The 20,793-nt window shown below is 38.1% G+C and overlaps 1 protein-coding gene across 1 annotated transcript in view; it reads left to right on the top strand.

Annotated features, from left to right (window-relative positions):
- The window catches only part of COG5 (component of oligomeric golgi complex 5), a 3,265,454-nt gene that overhangs the window by 2,012,801 nt on the left and 1,231,860 nt on the right, over positions 1 to 20,793 (top strand). The window contains exon 12 of the mRNA XM_044088540.1: positions 14,491 to 14,695. Coding sequence (XP_043944475.1) covers positions 14,491 to 14,695 — 205 coding nt within the window. The remainder of the gene's footprint in view (positions 1 to 14,490; positions 14,696 to 20,793) is intronic.

Genomic DNA, 20,793 nt, shown 5'->3' with positions numbered 1-20,793 from the left:
TTGAATCAGCTGCCTCAGCAGACCTGAAGTTTCTCTCCTGGAAAACTGCCTTTCTTTTGGCTATTACTTCATCTAGAAGAGTTTCTGAGCTGCAGGCCTTAATGGCAGTAGAGCCTTTTATCATCTTCCATGTGGATCGGGTTTCTCTTCAAACTAATCCCTCCTTATGCCTACGGTGGTTTCTAGCCTATCTCTTAACGAGTCTATCCACCTGCCTACCTTCTTTCCTAATCCTCAGAATAAAGGGGAAATGTTACTGCATTCCGTGGATGTGCATAGACAGTTTAGATTTTACCTGGACAGGACTAAATCTTTTCGAAAGTCGGATCAATTGTTGGTCAGTTTTGCTCCTGGAGCTCAGGGCAAAGCTATTTCTAAACAGACCGTTTCTAAGTGGATTGCTCATTGTATTCACTTTTGTTACTTACAGCATGGCAAGGTTCCTCCTCAGAGTGTTAGGACCCATTCTACTAGGGCAGCCTCTACCTCAGCAGCTTTTTTAAGAGGTGCACCTACTAGGGACATACTGGAAGCAGCTACATGGACTTCTGTCCACACTTTCACTAAACATTACAATTTACCCTTGTTTTTTAAGTCCAGGGCTGGCTTTACCACTGAAGTGTTGCAGGGCATCCTTACCAACCCTTAAACAGTTCAAGGAAAAAAACTATCTTACACTTGTTGAAGGTTTACCAGTGGAAAAAATGAAGCAAAGAAAAAACCTCTGGTATTCCACCACAGCAAAAATCCACCACGATAGAGTCCTGTGTCAAACAGCAAGCAAATTTAATAGAAAAAGTAAAAACAGCATTAAAATTCCATAGTGCTAAAACGATAAGCGCTTTCAGCTATTTAGCCTTCTTCAGATCGTTATCTTTTGGTAGCAATGCCTAATATTTATACTAAAAACTTACCAATAAAGTTTAAAATAAGATAACTTCTAAACCAGTCATATCAATTCATTCTTAGTCTTTATTAGAATATCCAGTAATCTTTCTTTGCACTACTAAGTAGCCAATAGCTATGATTTAAAACTGGTGCCAAAAATATGCTAATATACTATTTTGGCCCATCTTACTTCAGCTATATGCTAATATGCACTTCTCTGCCTAGTTTTTTACTGGCTATAAATGCCGAATGTATCATTCCAATGAATTTAGTTTTACATAGCTTCCCTGTTTCCACTTTGCTTCCATCCAGTGGCCAAAGTGTGACACTAACTTTTTAAAGATTTTTCAGAAGCATTTATTTCCATCATTTTTATTCCTGCATGGCTTCCCTGTTTCCACTTTGCTGCCATCCAGTGGCCAAAGTGTAATACTAGCTTTTTTAAAAAAAATTTTTCAAGAGCATTTGTTTTATTTTTCTGTGTTTGTCTTATATAAACTTACTATAATTAACTTTAACTAACAGGTCACCGTTCTGGAATTTTTATATATGATCTTCTTTAACAGTTATCTACTTTTCCAGATATACGAAACAATTCTTATCTATAACTACCAAACTATTAAAATATTAAAATATTACTGACACAGCCAAAAACATATTCAGTATGTCAACTCTGCTTCCGTCAGCACAGAAATGCGTAGCTGCACATTATAATTTTATATCCTTTTACTATATAAATAGAGAGTCCATTATTCACTAAATAATCTCTAGATATATAAATATAAATGTATGAAATGACAACCCTATTCACTGCCTTGATAGAAAACAATGTCCAAATATACCTGTTGCAAGACTGTCACTATTATGAAGCAAGAACATGCACACATCCTTAGTGAAAAGCAATATTCAAATCTAAAGTACTTTCCATATCAGAATTAATAAATACTTAATAGCTGAATATTATTATACTTATTAAACTTATTTTGTATTTGATGAACCTAACAAAACTGAAATATATATGTAGTTATTATATCATAATGTCATCTAAAAGAAAAAAATGAATAAAAATGAATTATAAGTCTAGTGGTTCTGAGTTTTAATGGTATTCCTTCTAGTTTTTAATATGGGTTTTAATGGAACTGTAGTGTTTAGTCCAGAGGGACGATTTGCTCTCATGTTAATTATCCAAGATATTCCACATAGTTCAGTTCGATTATGGACGTCTCCTCCTCTGTTGGTCTGGATAACAGTTTCAATTGCTTTAAAAAGGAAGGAATGAGTCGGATATTGTGTTATATGCACTGCTAGTGCATTGTTTTTTTCCTTTTGTCGTATATCTCTTAAGTGTCATAGTATACGATCTTTAAGCTTCTGATCTGTCTTGCCTATGTAAAAAGCATTGCATTGACGGCAAGTGGCCAAATACACTAGATGTGCTGTGGTGCAATCAGCATATATATTGAAGTGATATTGTTTATTTCCATAAGTGGAGACAAAGACATTTGAACTGTCAATGTAAGGACAAGCTTTGCATCTACTACATTTAAAAGTGCCCCTTCTGTCTGAACGTATATTTTGTGTGGTGGTACCATCTCTATTACATAGGAGTCTTTTCAAATTTTTCTTGTTTTTATACTGAAATCTCGGTTGCTCTCCTACTATATGTTTAATTTTCTCATCCATTGTTAATATTGACCAATGTTTTCTTATTATATCACATATCTGTTTATTGTCTGAACTATAAGTTAACTGACAATTTAACTATAGAATATGGTTATCAGAAACATTGGCTTGCTGTGAAGAAGTGTTCTTCTTGGAGAATAAGGTTGGCCTCTGCCTTTCCTTATTTCCTGACAATTTTGTTTGAGTCTTAAATTTTTATCTGAGTATGACCTTTCCTTAAGGTATCTCCGTACTTTACATTGTTCTTCAACAAATTCCTCATCTTTAGTGCATAATCTAGATGCCCGTAGGACTTGATTTTCATAGATGTTTTTAAAAATATGTCCAGGGTGCATACTTTGTTTATGTAAATAATGGTTTCTCCAGGTGTCTTTCCTATGGATGCTTGTATTTGTGCCTTCCTTAGAATCTAGGTGGACTTTAACATCCAAAAAATCTATTTCTTGATATGATGAACTTGCTTTAAATATAAGAAAATTAGTACTTCCATTGATGTAATCGACATAGCTATTCAGCTCTTCCATCTTTCCTTGCCATAAGATAAAGACGTCATCAACAAAATGACCATAGTATAGTTGATGTGGGAGCCATATTTTATTTTCCGAGAAGATGGTTTCTTGCTCCCATTCTGCTAATACCAAGTTTGAATAACTATTAGCACATGGTGTACCCATGGCTACTATCCATGTTTGTAAATAGAAGTCTTCTCCATAGATAAAGATGTTGTTTTCTAGAACAAGTTCTAGCAGAGCACATATTGAATCTGCTGCTATATTGTGTCTTCGTAGGGAAGTATTAATAGCATGCAAACCATAGTCATTAGGAATAACTGTGAACAAACTGGTAATGTCCATAGTTACCAATATAAGATTTTCAAACATTGTCAAGTGTTTAGTTTGTTCGAAAAAATCACTAAAAAATTGGCCTATTGTCTTTCAGAACTATCTTTGCAAACGGTAATGCCTTTTTCAACTCATTTTCTATAAACATAGATAGCGGTTCCATTATCCATTCTCTACCAAAGACAATGGGTCGTAAAGGAGGATCATGTAAGTCTTTATGAATTTTAGGTATTCCACTTATACTAGGGTATAAAGGATGAGGTGTATCAAAGAATTCATATTGTTCTTGAATAATACGTCTTTCCATTAAAAGTTCATATAAGATGCTACAAAAGAGTGTAATTCTTGTTGTAACATCCTTCTTATTCAGTTTTTTATATGTGTGTTGGTCTTCCAACATTGTTGTCATTTTGTTCTTGTACCACTCAGCTTCCATTATGACTATACATCCTCCTTTATCTGCTGGTTTTATGACTAAATTATCTGAATGTCTAAGTTGTTTTAAAGCTTCATTTTCTTTGGCTGTCATGTTATAAAATGTACATTTCTTTTTGTTAGTAGAGTTCCTAGTTTCAAAGATCTCTTCTTCACATAATCTTGAAAAGAGCTCAACCAATGGTGGATTTACTGGAGTAAAAGTACTTCGCTTTCTAAGAGAGGGTTCATAGGTGTTGTTTTGACCAAAAAAGCATTTCAACGAGATATTTCTACAAAAAAGTCTGATGTCTGTTATAAATTCATTCAAATCAGATGTCAATGATGGTATGAAGGTCAGACCCTTGTTTAGTAAGGTCATAGCTTCATGGATTAGTTCTATCTGTGAAATATTTACTACAAAATTAGATGGATTCTAATTCATTTCATAAATTTCTTGCGCTTCGACTCTTGGCTCTGAGTTCTCTGGGTTTTGTAGTTGTTCTGTTTCATAAAAACCAGTAAAGGCCAATTTACTGGTGTGTGGTACTACTCCATCCCTGGGCCTAGTTGTTGGTGTAGGGTCATTATGACCTATCAATAATGTATTCTCAGATGATGTTTCATGAGATGTTGAAATATTAGCATTGACTTCAGATAAGTCATTAAAAGAGATATCTTTTCGTTCATGTGAGCTAGTAGTTGGCATTTTCTGTGTGGTCGAATGCATGCCTTCTAGCTGTATATTTGGTCTTTCTATATGTTCTCCATTTTTTCTCACTGATGTTGTGTTTCTTCCTCCATTGGTAATTTCTTCTTTAGGCCATTCGAAAATGTTACCATTCGCAAAATCACGATGGTCACGTGCCAGTTTTTTTGATCTTTTGTTGTTTCAATTTAGTATCGTAAATATTGAGATTATGTTGTAATCATTCTAGTTCATGTACTTGTTCTTCTTTCAAATCCAATTTCTCTAGTTCTTCTTGTTTAGTTACAATAATGGATGAGTTTTTATCTTCTTCTGGTTTAAAAAAATCTATAATTAATTCCATATATCTTTGGCTGGTCTCAAGATTAATTGCGTGCCATTTGGCCAGTAGTTCTGGGTATGCATTGCCATATGAATGCAAACATTTGATCCGCATCCCTCGAGGAACTATTTTATGGTGTATACAGGCTTCCAGATGTAATCGTTGTCATTGTAGTCTTTTTAGGTGAAAGGCAGCATTTTCTACATCACATAAGATATTTCTAAAACTAGAGTCATCAGAAAGCACTGTTGTCAAAGATGTAGTTTCTTGATTCAAGTTTATCTCTAGCAGGGGATTCTGTGATTCTCCTATTAGCCGAGACATCGTATAAATCATGTTTTTTTCTTTTATATTTGAATGAATGTCAGCCATGGACAGTGTAAGATTAGAACTACAACAATTCAAGGAAAAAACTATCTTACACTTGTTGAAGGTATACCAGTGGAAAAATGAAGCAAACAAAGAAAAAATCTCTGGTATTCCACCACAGCAAAAATCCACCACGATAGAGTCTTGTGTCAAACAGCAAGCAAATTTAATAGAAAAAGTAAAAACAGCATTAAAATTCCATAGTGCTAAAATGATAAGCGCTTTTAGCTATTTAGCCTTCTTCAGATCTTTATCTCTTGGTAGCAATGCCTAATATTTATACTAAAAACTAACCAATAAAGTTTAAAATCAGTTAACTTCTAAACCAGTCATGTCAATTCATTCTTAGTCTTTATTAGAATATCCAGTAATCCTTCTTTGCACTACTAAGTAGCCAGTAGCTATGATTTAAAATTGGCGCCAAAATATGCTAATATACTATGTTGATCCATCCTACTTCAGCTATATGCTAATATGCACTTCTCTGCCTAGTTTTTTACTGGCTATAAATGCCGAATGTATCATTCCAATGAATTTAGTTTTACATAGCTTCCCTGTTTCCACTTTGCTGCCATCCAGTGGCCAAAGTGTGACACTAACTTTTTAAAGATTTTTCAGAAGCATTTATTTCCATCATTTTTATTCCTGCATGGCTTCCCTGTTTCCACTTTGCTGCCATCCAGTGGCCAAAGTGTAATACTAGCTTTTTTTAAAAAAATTTCAAGAGCATTTGTTTTATTTTTCTTTGTTTGTCTTATATAAACTTACTATAATTAACTTTAACTAACAGGTCGCCTTTCTGGAATTTTTATATATGATCTTCTTTAACAGTTATCTAGTTTTCCAGATATATGAAACAATTCTTATCTATAACTACCAAACTATTAAAATATTACTGACACAGCCAAAAGCATAGTCACTATGTCAAGTCTGCTTCCGTCAGCACAGAAATGCATAGCTGCACATTATAATTTTATATCCTTTTACTATATAAATAGAGAGTCCATTATTCACTAAACAATCTCTAGATATATAAATATAAATGTATGAAATGACATCCCTATTCACTGCCTTGATAGAAAACAATGTCCAAATATACCTGTTGCAAGACTGTCACTATTACGAAGCAAGAACATGCACACATCCTTAGTGAAAAGCAATATTCAAATCTAAAGTACTAAAATCTAAAGACAGAAGGAGCACTTTTAAATGTAGTAGATGCAAAGCCTGTCCTTACATTGACAGTTCAAATGTCTTTGTCTCCACTTATGGAAATAAACAATATCACTTCAATGTATATGCTGATTGCACCACAGCACATCTAGTGTATTTGGCCACTTGCCGTCAATGCAATGCTTTTTACACAGGCAAGACAGATCAGAAGCTTAAAGATCGTATACTACGACACTTAAGAGATATATGAAAAAAGGAGCCAAACAATGCATAAGATAACACAATATCCGACTCATTCCTTCCTTTTTAAAGCAATTGAAACTGTTATCCAGACCAATAGAGGAGGAGACGTCCATAATCGAACTGAACTACGTGAAATATCTTGGATAATTAACATGAGAGCAAATCGTCCCCCTGGACTAAACACTATAGTTCCATTAAAACCCATATTAAAAACTAGAAGGAATACCATTACAACTCAGAACCACTAGACTTATACTTCATTTTTATTCATTTTTTTTTCTTTTAGCTGACATTATGATATAATAACTATGTATATATTTCAGTTTTGTTAGGTTCATCAAATACAAAAAAAGTTTAATAAGTATAATAATATTCAGCTATTAAGTATTTATTAATTCTGATATGGAAAGTACTTTAGATTTGAATATTGCTTTTCACTAAGGATGTGTGCATGTTCTTGCTTCATAATAGTGACAGTCTTGCAACAGGTATATTTGGACATTGTTTTCTATCAAGGCAGTGAATAGGGATGTCATTTCATATATTTATATATCTAGAGATTATTTAGTAAATAATGGACTCTCTATTTATATAGTAAAAGGATATAAAATTATAATGTGCAGCTAGGCATTTCTGTGCTGACGGAAGCAGAGTTGACATAGTGACCATGCTTTTGGCTGTGTCAGTAATATTTTAATAGTTTGGTAGTTATAGATAAGAATTGTTTCGTATATCTGGAAAAGTAGATAACTGTTAAAGAAGATCATATATAAAAATTTCAGAAAGGCGACCTGTTAGTTAAAGTTAATTGTAGTAAGTTTATATAAGACAAACAAAGAAAAATAAAACAAATGCTCTTGAAAATTTTTTTTAAAAAAGCTAGTATTACACTTTGGCCACTGGATGGCAGCAAAGTGGAAACAGGGAAGCTTTGTAAAACTAAATTCATTGGAATGATACATTCGGCATTTATAGCCAGTAAAAAACTAGGCAGAGAAGTGCATATTAGCATATAGCTGAAGTAGGATGGGCCAACATAGTATATTAGCATATTTTGGCGCCAATTTTAAATCATAGCTACTGGCTACTTAGTAGTGCAAAGAAAGACTACTGGATATTCTAATAAAGACTAAGAATGAATTGACATGATTGGTTTAGACGTTAACTGATTTTAAACTTTATTGGTTAGTTTTTAGTATAAATATTAGGCATTGCTACCAAAAGATAAAGATCTGAAGAAGGCTAAATAGCTGAAAGCGCTTATTGTTTTAGCACTATGGAATTTTAATGCTGTTTTTACTTTTTGTATTAAATTTGCTTGCTGTTTGACACAGGACTCTATCGTGGTGGAATTTTGCTGTGGTGGAATACCAGAGGTTTTTTTTTTGAACCCTTAAACAGTGGGTGTTCCTCCTTCCTTTTTTTCTTGGGCTTTGGGAATCAACCCATTTTGTAAGGACTGCAACAGTGAAACACGATGAACATAGTACAGTTGTGTACACTTAACATAAATGTAGATGTTCAAGTGTATTCACTGTTTCCCCCCTTCCATTCCCCCTTTTTTTTCCTAGGGCACAGACTGGATTTTCTTTTCCTGGTTTAACATTTTTTGGGGGGCACCTGCCACTGAAGTGTTGCAGGGCATCCTTACCAGCCCTTAAACAGTGGGTGTTCCTCCTTCCTTTTTTTTTTTCTTGGGCTTTGGGAATCAACCCATTTTGTAAGGACTGCAACAGTGAAACACAATGAACCTAGTACAGTTGTGTACACTTACCATAAATATAGTTGTTCGAGTGTATTCACTGTTGCAGTCCTGATCCCCCCCCCCTTCCACCCCCCTTTTTTTTCCTAGGGCACAGACTGGATTTTCTTTTCCTGGTCTAACATTTTTTGAGGGGCCCCTGACAGTTAAGGCAAGAAAAACTGAGGAAATGGTGTCGGCTGCCTTCTTTTGTACCTGACATCCTGACGTCAGGCCTAAACCGAAGGCAGCTGATGTCATATACCAAGGACTTTGGTATTCTGGCCGACTGTGGGCTACCGGGAGCCGGATAACCCATTTTGTAAGGACTGCAGCAGTGAATACACTCGAACATGTACATTTATGCAAGTGTACACAACTGTACTCTCCACCCTGTTCAGCGATCTCCATTTAAATGGTTCAAAGTTTCAAACGTTCGATCTTATGGTCTAAACTATAAGAAATTCAAAGTTTTGAAACTTCGAAAATCAGAAGTAGACCCAAAGTAACACCTTTAGATTTCCTTGGTTTTGATTTGCTTTGCTGGAAGTGCTTTCAGTTTGGCATTGCCCAAAAAAGGCACTATGAGGGGAGGATAGTGTTTTATCTAATATTCAAAAGCCTAGAAGAAGAGTTGCAAATCATTTCTGGCAAAGCAACATGGTCTGTTGACCATCTCTTTCCATGCTGACAAATGCTGCATTTAGAATGACACCAGAAACTAAAACAATTATTAAAGTAAATTATCTGCTCATATTGTGGCATCATCCTTGGAGAAGATAAAATGCTATTCAATGTTAGGCTCATATCAGCGTACAACACATTCTGAAAGGTGCATGATGTCCCTCTTCGTTTAATCTAGAGGTTGTTTACACCCACATGTACTATGACTGTATCATACTGGTACTTTTTTGTCCGATGAACCTAAGTACTTTTGTAATGTGGTAGATCCTGGCCCCTGATAAGCAAATCATTGTGAATTTCTCCTTAGGCTGGTGAAAGGGACATCAGTGTATTTCACAGTGGAGTCTCCATTGACCAAAATAGTGGATTTTGTGGTGGCTTAGCTTATGGGCCTAGAAGTAGAGGCTCCATGAGATGTGCCTGTATGTGTTTATTTTGAAAGAATGCATTCGGGATTGGTGAGGGCGTTTCTTATATGTATTTCATCTAGGAGGTATTTGGGGTTTAGGAAAGTTACATTAAGTGCCTCTGCATTTGGGGATCTCTGTGTCTGCTTTGTACTGTCTGCAATGGGTGCAGTTTGTGTGCTACTGATAACCTGATTGATATTAGGAGTGCTTTGCCTCCAGTAATATTGTGTAACTGCATCTGTCACATACCTTATCAGTTTGTTTGAGAATTAGCTGGATATTCTTCTTGTTTCACTGTTGCACTCATTACATTTGGGTTATCTGCTTGCAGGTAGCCCTCAGTCGTTCTGATTAACAAAGTCTTGAATCCTGCGTCAGTTTCTGTCCCTTCTTTCATGACTTCAGGTCATCAGGGATACAAAACATGCAGCTGACACCATTACATCAGTCTTTCTTGCCATGCGGTACCCGAAGCAGAAGCAGTTCGCAAGTGCCGGTCAGCCGACTTCATAAATTTTCATTTTCAAGTTTCAGAACCAAAGTCTTCAACTAAAGCTAAGTACCCCGTTGGGGAAACTTTTTCTTGCTCCTTTCCGATGTCAGTAAAAGTTAATAATTGCATTACTTGTGGAAATCAAATATCTCATAAAGATTTTAATTTGTACTGTATTCCTTGCCTAGGCCCTGACCACGACGTACCTTGCTGTCGGTTTTGTGCTTTATTTAATCAGCGCACTATCCGTCGTCGATATATTTTCACCTCTAAATATTTCGGTTCTCGGTTTAATTATCCAGAAATGCTGTCGGTTAGCCATCCGACTACCAGGATTCCAAAAAAACACAAAGATAAAGACAGAGACAGGCTGCCGAGATCCAAAACTGCCGACGACACTTCTCCTAAGCCAGTCACCAGTTTGCTGGTACTCAGTGAAGCACTTTTGCAGCCCCTAATACCCGCTACTACTGATTCGCAGGCCTCTACTGAGACCCATTCAGAGTCCGGTATGTTGCGAGATACTTAGACTATGGAACCCGCGGATGTCTCTATCTTGGATGGGTCCGGAGCCGCTGTGCAGGCACCAGCTTCTGAAGGGTGTATTCTGGCTTACAGACTCGCATATTAAACTGACGCCTCCTTCTTCACTTAGGCCTAAATCTCGAACCATGCCTAAAAAAACAGCGCCCAGGCCACATGCTCAGGCCTCTATGCCTAAAAAACAAATGATAAGAATGGCTGAAGATCTAATACCTCTAATCAGGGGTAGCCAACCCCCCCCCCCTTCTATGAGGCCTAGGACTGAAGTTGTTTATGAATCTTCTGACCAGGATTCTGTTTTTTCTGATTCTTCTGATTATCTGGATTTGCACTTATCTACTTATGAGGATTCTGATGCAGAGGACTCTATTCCCTCTGCTTCCCCTCCAGAGGATTTTTCTTTTGGTGAAACCTTACATACTCTAAGGGAGCATTTCCACTGGGAAAGCCAGGATTTTTCTGATTCAAAAAAGAGGCTCAGGGATTTCTTACTCCTGCCTCAGCACAGGCCTTTAGCTATTCCTCCTGTACTAGACATTGTTGATGATGCTTTTTCAGAATCTAGTTTGGCCTCTGATTCCTTGCCTCCTGCTCCCAGAAAACCTGACATACTACAGGGTCCCTGAGTCACAAAAGTTCCTTTTTAAAAATCCTGTTGCGGATCCAGAGACTATTTCTCAGGGGCCCAAGGGCATTGCTAAAAATCCTACCCCTTCTGATAGAGACTCCAGGGTGCTGGATAGATGGGGTAAGAAGGTTTACACTTCTGCAACCTTGGCCATTAGGGCTTTAAACTGCCAGTTTCATATGTTAAACTATCAGCAACATGTTATTGGATTGCTTAAACAGAAAATGATGTTGATTCCTGATTGTGTGGAAAATAAAGAATTACAGGATTTAATGCATTCTGCTGAACAGGTTGGAAACATACTTTGCAAGGTGGTTTTGATTCATTAGAGGCCTCTTGCAGGGCTGCTGCTACTGGGTCTGTGCTCAGAAGGCATGCTTGGCTTAAGGAGCAATCTTTACCTGATCATGTTAAAGCTAAATTGTTGGATGCTCCCTTAAATCAGGACTGCCTGTTTGGCAACAAGGCTGAGGAAGTTCTTAAAAAGATGGAAGATAAAGCTAAAGCTATGCAAACTATTAAAGATTTCTTACAAGTTCAACCTCCTAGATTTAGTAGGCACTGGCCCTCTAAAAATTGGTCCTTTCCAGCCCCTTCCAGGTCTTCTCAAGCCAAACCCAGACACAGCAGAAACCCCAAGTTTCAGTCCCAGGGGACACACAGGACTAAGCAGTGGGGGGGCTCCACTTCCAAATCTGGGAGTAATAAGACTCCCCCCTATGGTAAACTGTCTCAATGACTTCTGTTTAAAATTTCCAAGCACTTATCAACTGACTGCCCGTTTGGGGGGAAAGATTGCTCTTCATGCAAAGAACTGGGAACTCATTACCCAGGACAAATTGGTTTTAAATATAGTGTCCCAGGGATACAGATTTCACTTCCACACGTTGTCAAAGCCAAATGGGTGGCCGAACCTACCCCCAAATCAGTGGGCAGAGGTCCAAAAACAAGTACTTTCTCTCTTAAGCATGGGGGCTATTCAGTAGGTACCAGAAGAGGAAAAGGGGCAAGGTTTCTACTCAAGAATTTTCCTGGTACCCAGAAAAGACAATTCATGGCATCCTATCCTGGACCTGTCTACTCTAAACACCTTTTTGGAGATTCCAAAATTGAAGATGCTAACTCTTCACCAGTTGCTTCCTATGCTAGGCAAAGACACCTGGTTGGCAACACTAGATTTAAAAGAAGCATACCTGCACATCCCAATCAGGGAATCTTGCAGACAATACCTTCACTTCAAAGCAGACTACACACACTATCAGTTCTCTGCACTGCCCTTTGGCTTGTCTACTGCGCCCAGGGTATTCACAAAGTGACGTACGACCAATAATCCAATGGAATGACTAAAGTAACCAAAACCAATAACTCCACCAAACACTTCAGTTGAATTCCAAGTCCAAATGAGGTCTCCTCAATAACGAAGCACAGTTAAAATACCAATAACTATTGGTATTTTAACTGAGCTTCGTTATTGAGGAGACCTCATTTGGGCTTGGAATTCAACTGAAGTGTTTGGTGGAGGTATTCACAAAGTGCCTAGCTCCAGTTATTGCATTTTGCAGGCAAAGAAATATTCAAATATACCCATACCTGGATGATTGTCTAATTCAGGCAGAAAGCCAGGACATGCTTTTGAATCATCTGGCCTTTGTACAAAGGGTTCTAACCTGTCTGGGGTACACGATAAATGAAAAAAAATCTCACCTGGTACCCTGTCAACAAATTATATTCCTGGGAGCAAGCTTGAATACAACTTCCCAGATGGTTTACCTCACGCCAGAGAAACAAATTCATTTGACAACCTACTTCAAACATGTGGCCACAAAAACCCTGCTGTCTGCAAGACAAATACTGCAAGCCCTGGGGTTCATGGCCTCCTGCATTCTTTTAATTCCATATGCAAAACTGCATATGAGGAAACTACAGTGGTATCTAAAAAGCCTATGTTGTCAACATTCCCAAGATCTAGAAGCAATGATTCCTATCATACCTTGCCTATGCCTAGAGTTCCTTTGGTGGGCAGAGGCCTGCCACCAAAACAAGGGACTACTTTTCACACCACCCCCTGTCGCCCAATCCCTAACAACAGACGCATCAGACTATGCATGGGGGGATCACCTGGCAGGGAAGTGCATTCAGGGCAAATGGAACCCAAGTCAAATGCAACTGCATATCAATCAAAAAGAAATGTTAGCTGTACAGAATGCTCTGACAGCCTTCAAGGACCGCATTTTTCCAGGACAACTAATGGTAAAGACGGACAACGCCACTGTTATGTGGTACATAAACAAGCAGGGGGGTACACATTCTTACCCTCTCTGCAGACTAGCCATGGCATTGTGGAACACAGCCTTGAGCTACCAAGTGCACCTACAAGCTCAATTTCTCCCAGGAAAATTAAATACACTGGCAGATGGACTAAGCAGAAACCTCATGGACCCACATGAGTGGAAACTGGAACCAAGGATTTTCAACATGTTGACAAGCAAATGGGGGAGCCCGGATATAGACCTATTTGCCTCTCCCTAGAACTACCAATTGGACAAATGTTGCACAAGGACTCCCCACAAACAAGCCTGGATAGTGGATGCTCTGTCCTTCAGCTGGAAAAACCTATCAGTCTATGCCTTCCCCCCTCTGCCTCTGCTCTCCAAAGTACTACTAAAAATCAAACAGGACAAACCAAGGATGATTTTGATTGCTCCAGACTGGCCACGCCAACACTGGTACCCCCTCCTGCGCAGTGTGTCACGGTTACCCCCATTGCACCTGCCTCAGACTCCTACCCTGTTGTACCAGCAGGAGAACCAGATTCTGTACCTTCATCTTCTAACACTGAACCTTGCAGACTGGCCAATTATCAAATCTCTCCTTTACCATCCCTCAGTAAACCTGTGATGGATATCATAGTGCCTGTCACTGGAAACTAGTTGCTCTGTGTGCAACTAGGTACTAGTGAAATTTCAGGGAGACTTTACAAGAAAAATGTCAACTCAAAGTGCCTGCATCTATACAGGGCACTGTCAAACACTTGAGGGAAAACTACTAAAGTAGACCCTGATGATCTATAAAAAGTATCCTGTATCTGCTTCAAATCTGTGATGTCTTATTTTAATGTACATGTTCCCCTAAACTCAATATACACAACATATGTAAGTTAACAAATAGTATGCATGTTAACTAAAGGAAAATCTGTTTTGTTAGGTCTGAGTGCACGTATATTGTTTAACACAGTTTTGTTTTGTTCCTGTAAAGTAGAATACCTTTGTACATTTTACAAGTTTTTCTTTTTTTGGTTGTTAAAATATGTGAGGTTGTGACTGACATCAGTTTCCTTTCATTCTGTAGCATCCATGTTTTTGAAGCAAGCATTTGAAGGCGAATATCCCAAACTGTTAAGATTATATAATGACTTGTGGAAAAGACTGCAGCAGTATAGCCAAAGCATCCAGGGGAGTCTAAGTGTTGCTGGAAATGCAGAACTCCTTCCTGACCTGCCCCATGTGGAGGAAGATGCCCGTGATATCTTCATGCACAAAAAACAGGATTATGAGTAAGTGTTTCAACCTACATGACCTTCTCTGACATATCTAGAGAGATCTTATGTTTTCTTGCTGTCCATGGCATCATAATGACAGTTCATGTTTACCCATTCATTATAATTTTATGTATTTTTATTTATTTTAAACAGTTGTAAGACACTATCATTGCTTAACCTTATGTTCTTTTGTACTGCTATTTTTAGAGGTCAGCACCTGAAACATCAGTCACTGTGTGCCCCCATGTGGGTTTTTTGATGCATCAGAGTTTATTTTCCCCTGCTAGGATTTCCACTTAAACCTGCTCTTTCTACAATGCACTAACCATATATCAGAGAGGAGAGTGTTATGTTACTATATTCTTATTACTCCACCAGCTCAACAGATGAAACACAAAACTCCTTGAGCATTTATTTATTTTGCATGAGCTTTTTGTAGCGTACTAGTCGGTTTATATTTAGTGCAGGGAGTGGTGTTAGCTTTCCTAATATCATTGTGACATAGACCTTTTTTAACTGTGTCTTAAAGCTGTTAAATTGATTTTGATTTGGAGTGGTGATGAACCTCATCCTTAGGGAACATGGTATGTGTATCAAGGTCACCAGTTTGATTTGTCATTTATTTTCAAAACATTAATGCTGTAAAATACATCTTCTGAAATATAGTATGGAATACTTCCACAAAACTTTTTATACCTAGGTACGCATGTACTTTAAAAAAAATTCTTGTTTTCAGTTTTGTACTCCTCATTTTAGATCATAACACAACATTTGTTTTCCCCAGATACATTAAGATGCATCAGATAGCAATCATATTGCAGTGCATAAATGAATTAATACATTTTTTGCATCCTTTTCAGTTAATCTGTTGGGCATTGAGGTTGTAAAATGTCAAAAAAAATCTGGCATCTGCCTTGGCAGTGATCTTTATAGATGATGTTTGCTATATAAGCACTGATTTTTGATCTTTAATCAGAAAACACCTGTTTTTGATGTTATTACTGATTTGGCCAGTTAGTACTGAAAAGCTTTGTTGAATAATATGTAATTTAAGCTATTGAATTCAGAAATAGTTGCACTTTTCATGAGAAGACTACATAATGCAAAGGATGCCTTGCACTAAAGGTATATGCAGATGTTTTTGTCTGTCAAATGAATGAACAGCCTGCACAGCTGCTGTATCACTGGTTGCGTGAGGCAAGAAGAGGGGTTCTTATGCATTGCGCTCATATTGATTGATGAGTGACAGGTATTGGTTGTGTTTTTTGTCTATTAATTACGTGAATTTATAATGAAGGTCAGGTCAGGTTGTGTATTTAAGAAAATAAAAAAAAAAAAGATTTTGTAAACAGAATGTAAAATTTGTAATGGAAGCTCTGATTTTTGAATTACTTTTTGAGGTTCCTCAAATCATATTCCCATCTCAGCACATATATGATGTGTCTTTCATTGCCACGCTAAGGGACATATAGGCCTTCTGCCTGCATATGCAGTAGCATCAAATTTCAAAAAGGAGTTTGTGCCTAACCGTCTCACCAGTATCACTCAGCACTTTGTTTCTCACTTATTTTGGGTTTCAGTCTTAGCATTTGTCTTTGAAAATTGTCTTGTTCAGTGCATACATTGTAACTCAAAGTGTACTGTTATCACCAGGACCCACATCTACATTGTCACTACTGCTTGACTATGCAGTACAGTCTGAAGCACTGATATAAATGCCAGTGCTTTAGCCTAGCCATTCATTAGTAAAGGAGGGAAAAAATGCAGACCTGTCTCTACTGCATTAAGATGGTAACTGTGGAAGGTGTTCAGTGCAGGGAAAAGTAGGAGAGTCTTTCAGGTGTTCCTAGGTTGGTGCCTGTACAGTGTATGAAGGTAAGTGAGTCATGGGCTAATCATGGTCATATGTTTCTTCAGTTTTCCTACAGTGTAGCTGCACTTCCTTTACAAGTCACAAGTTCTCCCATTACTAGCATTGGGTTGAGTTTGCACCTATCATTAGTTCACACTGAGAGCAGTATGGGATCTTTACTAACAACCACCTTGAGGGTGTGCATCTCAGATTACATTGCCTGTCTCTTGTTGAACTGTGTGGTATTATATACCCCACCTGCTCATTTATATTGGTCCCTAACCCCACCCAAGTGCAGGCTTAGTTTTGTACTTTGGAAGACAGATCTTCAGTCCTCCCTTAAGTCTTCTTATTCTCACTGACTGTGATAGAGAAGATGGCCACAGGTTGGGCTCATTGGGGTCTAACAGATGGTAGCTGCATTTGTCATTTGTTTGACGGGTGGTGGAACATGTCATCACCGGTATGAGAACAGCATACCTTCAGAGAACATAAGCCAGTGCCAGATATATGCTGTCTGAAGGCCTTACACGCCACGTCAGCATAAAGCAGGTACCTGATTGTCTGATGGATAGAGTTTTATTATAAATGCAGTTACTGAACCGTGTGTGTTTGTGTGTGTGTGTGTCTCTCTCTCTCTCTAGGCCACAAATAGGTCTTCTTTGGTGAAATAGGGATTATTTTATTGAACCAGAACCACAGATTGTAATAGTCCATAGACTAAAGTTTTTCATCTGTAAAAATGTCCACACTGAGAGCATAAAAGTTAAATCGCCTTGAATATGTTATGGGCACATAATGTTAAGGAGGAGGCTGGACCTCCTCTATATCGAGGAGCCAAGATGGAAGGGTAGTGCACCAAATCCACTTGGCTTGAGATCCAGAGTCTACTGCTCATGAAGAGGACCAACTAGAAATGGTGTGGGTATTGTGGTGAGGGAGAAGCTTCAAAAGGCAGTGAAGGATGTAGTCATAATTAGCAACAGACTCTTGGCAGTCACACTGTGCTGTAAGGATAGGGTGGTATTCAGAAAGGTTGTGATAGCGAGGAAGAGAGTGCATCCAGGCAGCTGTTGCAGGACCTACTAGATAAAAGAGGGCAAAATGAGTTGGTGTTGATAATGGAGACTTTAATGCAGATATCAATGATCTATGCGTCGCTTACAAGACATCTGCAAACTGCACACTTAGGAGGCTCCTACATATTCGTAAGTCAGAGAGTACCAGAAATACAAGGCCTAGGGACCTGAATTTTGACTATGACTTAAACAGAACATGCTGGAGAGATAGATATGTGTACAAGAGACTGCCCCTTTTATGGAACATGCTTCCCATCCATGTGAAGCTGAGTTCGTCTGTTACCTAATTTAAGCACAACCTAGACAAGTTGATGAGGAAAAGTAAATTTACATCGGGCCTGGCATCTGTGTCTGTTATGGACAGAGGTAGCTTATAAATGCCTGGCTCTCAATGTCCAATTTGGATGCAGGCTATCATTATTCTTTCAGGAAAACTTGGCTAGGCTTAGAAGGGCCCCCAGGTCATTACCCTAGTAAAAGTCTATGAATCTCTGAGATGAAGTGCCTGGGATGAATGGTAAGATGTACAGTGTTGGACAGACAAAGAAATTACATCTGAGCAGAAGCCCAAGTAGACCCAATTGCTGACTAGGTCAAAGGGAACAGATTACAGTAGTTCTGGCACATGTGCAGGAATGCTTAACAAATCTGGTGAAGAAGATTTGGGACCGAGAGGAAGAAGGTAAGAGGAAACAAGGGCATCCAGCTAAGATACGGGAATGACGCTGAATCGAGAGAGATAGAGACAGTTGACTCATGGTTATCTGGTTTGAGTCTTAGTTGGGGTACATTTTTATATTAAGTTTGCATGTTTTTTTTTGTATTTATATGGGTTTTCTCTGGGTAGTTTGGTTTCCTTCCCTTATTTCGGAGACATGCTGTAGGTGAATTGTTAATCCTCCAAACTGCCCATTGCTCTGCACCCTGGGTGTGTGTAAGAGAGATTTGTTAGCTTGGTATCATATCCAGTATTCATTTCTCTGCTTAGAGATCACTGAATGGTGGGATAGGCTCTGGCCTCCCTTATAATCCTGAACTGAATAAAGTAGGTAATCAAAATATGAATGAATGAAGATGACTTGTTACTTGCAAACACTGCACTGAAAGCCTAAGTACAAATGTTCTATGTTTGCTAGTCTTTCAGTTTATTGAGTATAAGTCTTTTCTTCCAGTCATCAGATGTACAGGAATCAATATGGAGAAATGTCTTTTATTAGAATGACCTTTTGAGGTATTGTTATGTACAGATGTGCTGCACTACAGATATGTGATACACACAGTCTCAGAAATATGGATCCATGGGATTCGGAAATGAGAAAGCCACTGGCATTGAATTTAGCAAGACACCTGCAGACTTCACAATCTGGACATGTTCTTGACAATCTGATTACCTTCTTGTTTTAGAGAGTTTCCCAGCAAGCTATAGCTGTTAATGGATCTGACATACTACTTTTGTATCTGAAAAGAGTTCCATACTAATTTTATTTAGAAAATAGGAGAGCTGAAGCCTTAACTCTCTCTCAAGCTTAAAACACCATTTATGAAGTTTCACGATAGGAGCACAAACCACCTGTCACTTTATTAGTGCACATCGTGGTGCTTGCACAGTTGCAGCATGTTTTAAACTGTTAAATTCAAATTATATAAGGATTGTAAAACAGAGTCACTGGAAAAACTGCTTCACCATCTGTTTTAGCCAAATGCTAGGGTTTTTCCCATTAGTATTTATATTTTATGAGAACATTTTCTAGAACTACTCAAGGTAAAGCAGTTTTCCTTGAGAAACATTTTCTTGAATTGATTCCAAAGTCTTCCAAAATGGGGAGTTTTTTTTTTTTGAAGTTACAGTAATCCAGGGGACAGCTCCATAATAAAAGTCTGAGACCTGCAATTACAATTCATCACAAGAAGTGAATTACAGGAACTATCAACATGTGTTGTGATAACATTACTTTTACTAATTCATAGACCTGTGCACCTTAAACTCTTTCTGGATGGTACTATGGGATTCATATTTATGGGTTTTGTACTTTTACCTTGCTGGCCCAGAGAACACCATGACCAGTTTTGGAAATGGCTTAGAATATCAAAAACTGCACAGAGAAATTGAAAGTACAAAAGAGTACTGATAAATAAATTGAGTGTTAGGATAATAGAAAGCAGTTCCTATTTAGACACTGTTCACATTCATATACTAGTAGACGTTGCAGTAAAATGAAGCATGTTTTGTGAAAAAAGTCTTTAAAGCAAATGCAAATATTTGTCATACAGACTGTTTGTGTAAGAAGCATAACCTCTGGCAACAAGTAGTGGTGAATATCACTCCTCTCTTCATATCTTTTCAGAAGTGTAGCCTTCCCAGGGGCACAAGGGAACAGTCTTATCTCATGGCCTTTACAGAACACCCCTTCTAAAAGTGATGGCATGCATAAACTTCCCAATTATGCAACAACCCCCCATTAATATTCAAAAACGTGCACGCTGATTGGTCAGCATGCACGTTGTAAATCCGAGTTATAGTAATGGAAAAAGGTCCGGTAGCCCAGATTTTTTCCATTACTGTAACTCTTACAGCAACACTGTTTCGCTATGTTAAACTCGTTTAACATAGCGAGACAGCTTTAAAAAAAGCAACAGAGATTCTCCGTTGCTTTTTTTAAAGCTGTCTCGTTATGTTAAACCCATTTAACATAGCGAAACAGTTTGTAAAAAGCAACGGAGAGCTTGCTTTCTCTGTTGCTTTTTTCAAAACTGTTTCGCTATGTTAAATGGGTGTAACATAGTGAGACAGCTTTAAAATAAGCAATGGAGATTCTCCGTTGCTTTTTTTAAAGCTGTCTCGCTATGTTAAACCCATTTAACATAGCAAAACAGTTTGTAAAAAGCAACGGAGATCTTGCTTTCTCCATTGCTTTTGCCCACAGCTCTGATGTACTGCATAGGCATACGCATGCGCAGTACATCAGAACTGCCGCAGAATACCAGACAGCTGCGGAAGGGCAGCAAGGAGGCATTATACAATGCCATTATTTAAGAAAAGTAATTTTTTTTTTCTTAAATAATGTCATTGTATAATAGCAATAACCCACTTCTGGGTGTGGGTAATGCTGGATTTACCCACGGTTGGCTTTGTTTGGCTCGGGCTTCGCCCTCGTGACCAAACCACACCAACTGTGGGTAAA

The sequence above is a fragment of the Protopterus annectens genome, chromosome 11.part0, assembly GCF_019279795.1.
Source record: "Protopterus annectens isolate FY-2018-M chromosome 11.part0, PAN1.0, whole genome shotgun sequence".
NCBI classification, from domain to species: Eukaryota; Metazoa; Chordata; order Ceratodontiformes; family Protopteridae; genus Protopterus; species Protopterus annectens.
Note: the sequence above shows the minus strand (reverse complement) of the source record. Positions and strands in the feature narration are given on the sequence as shown.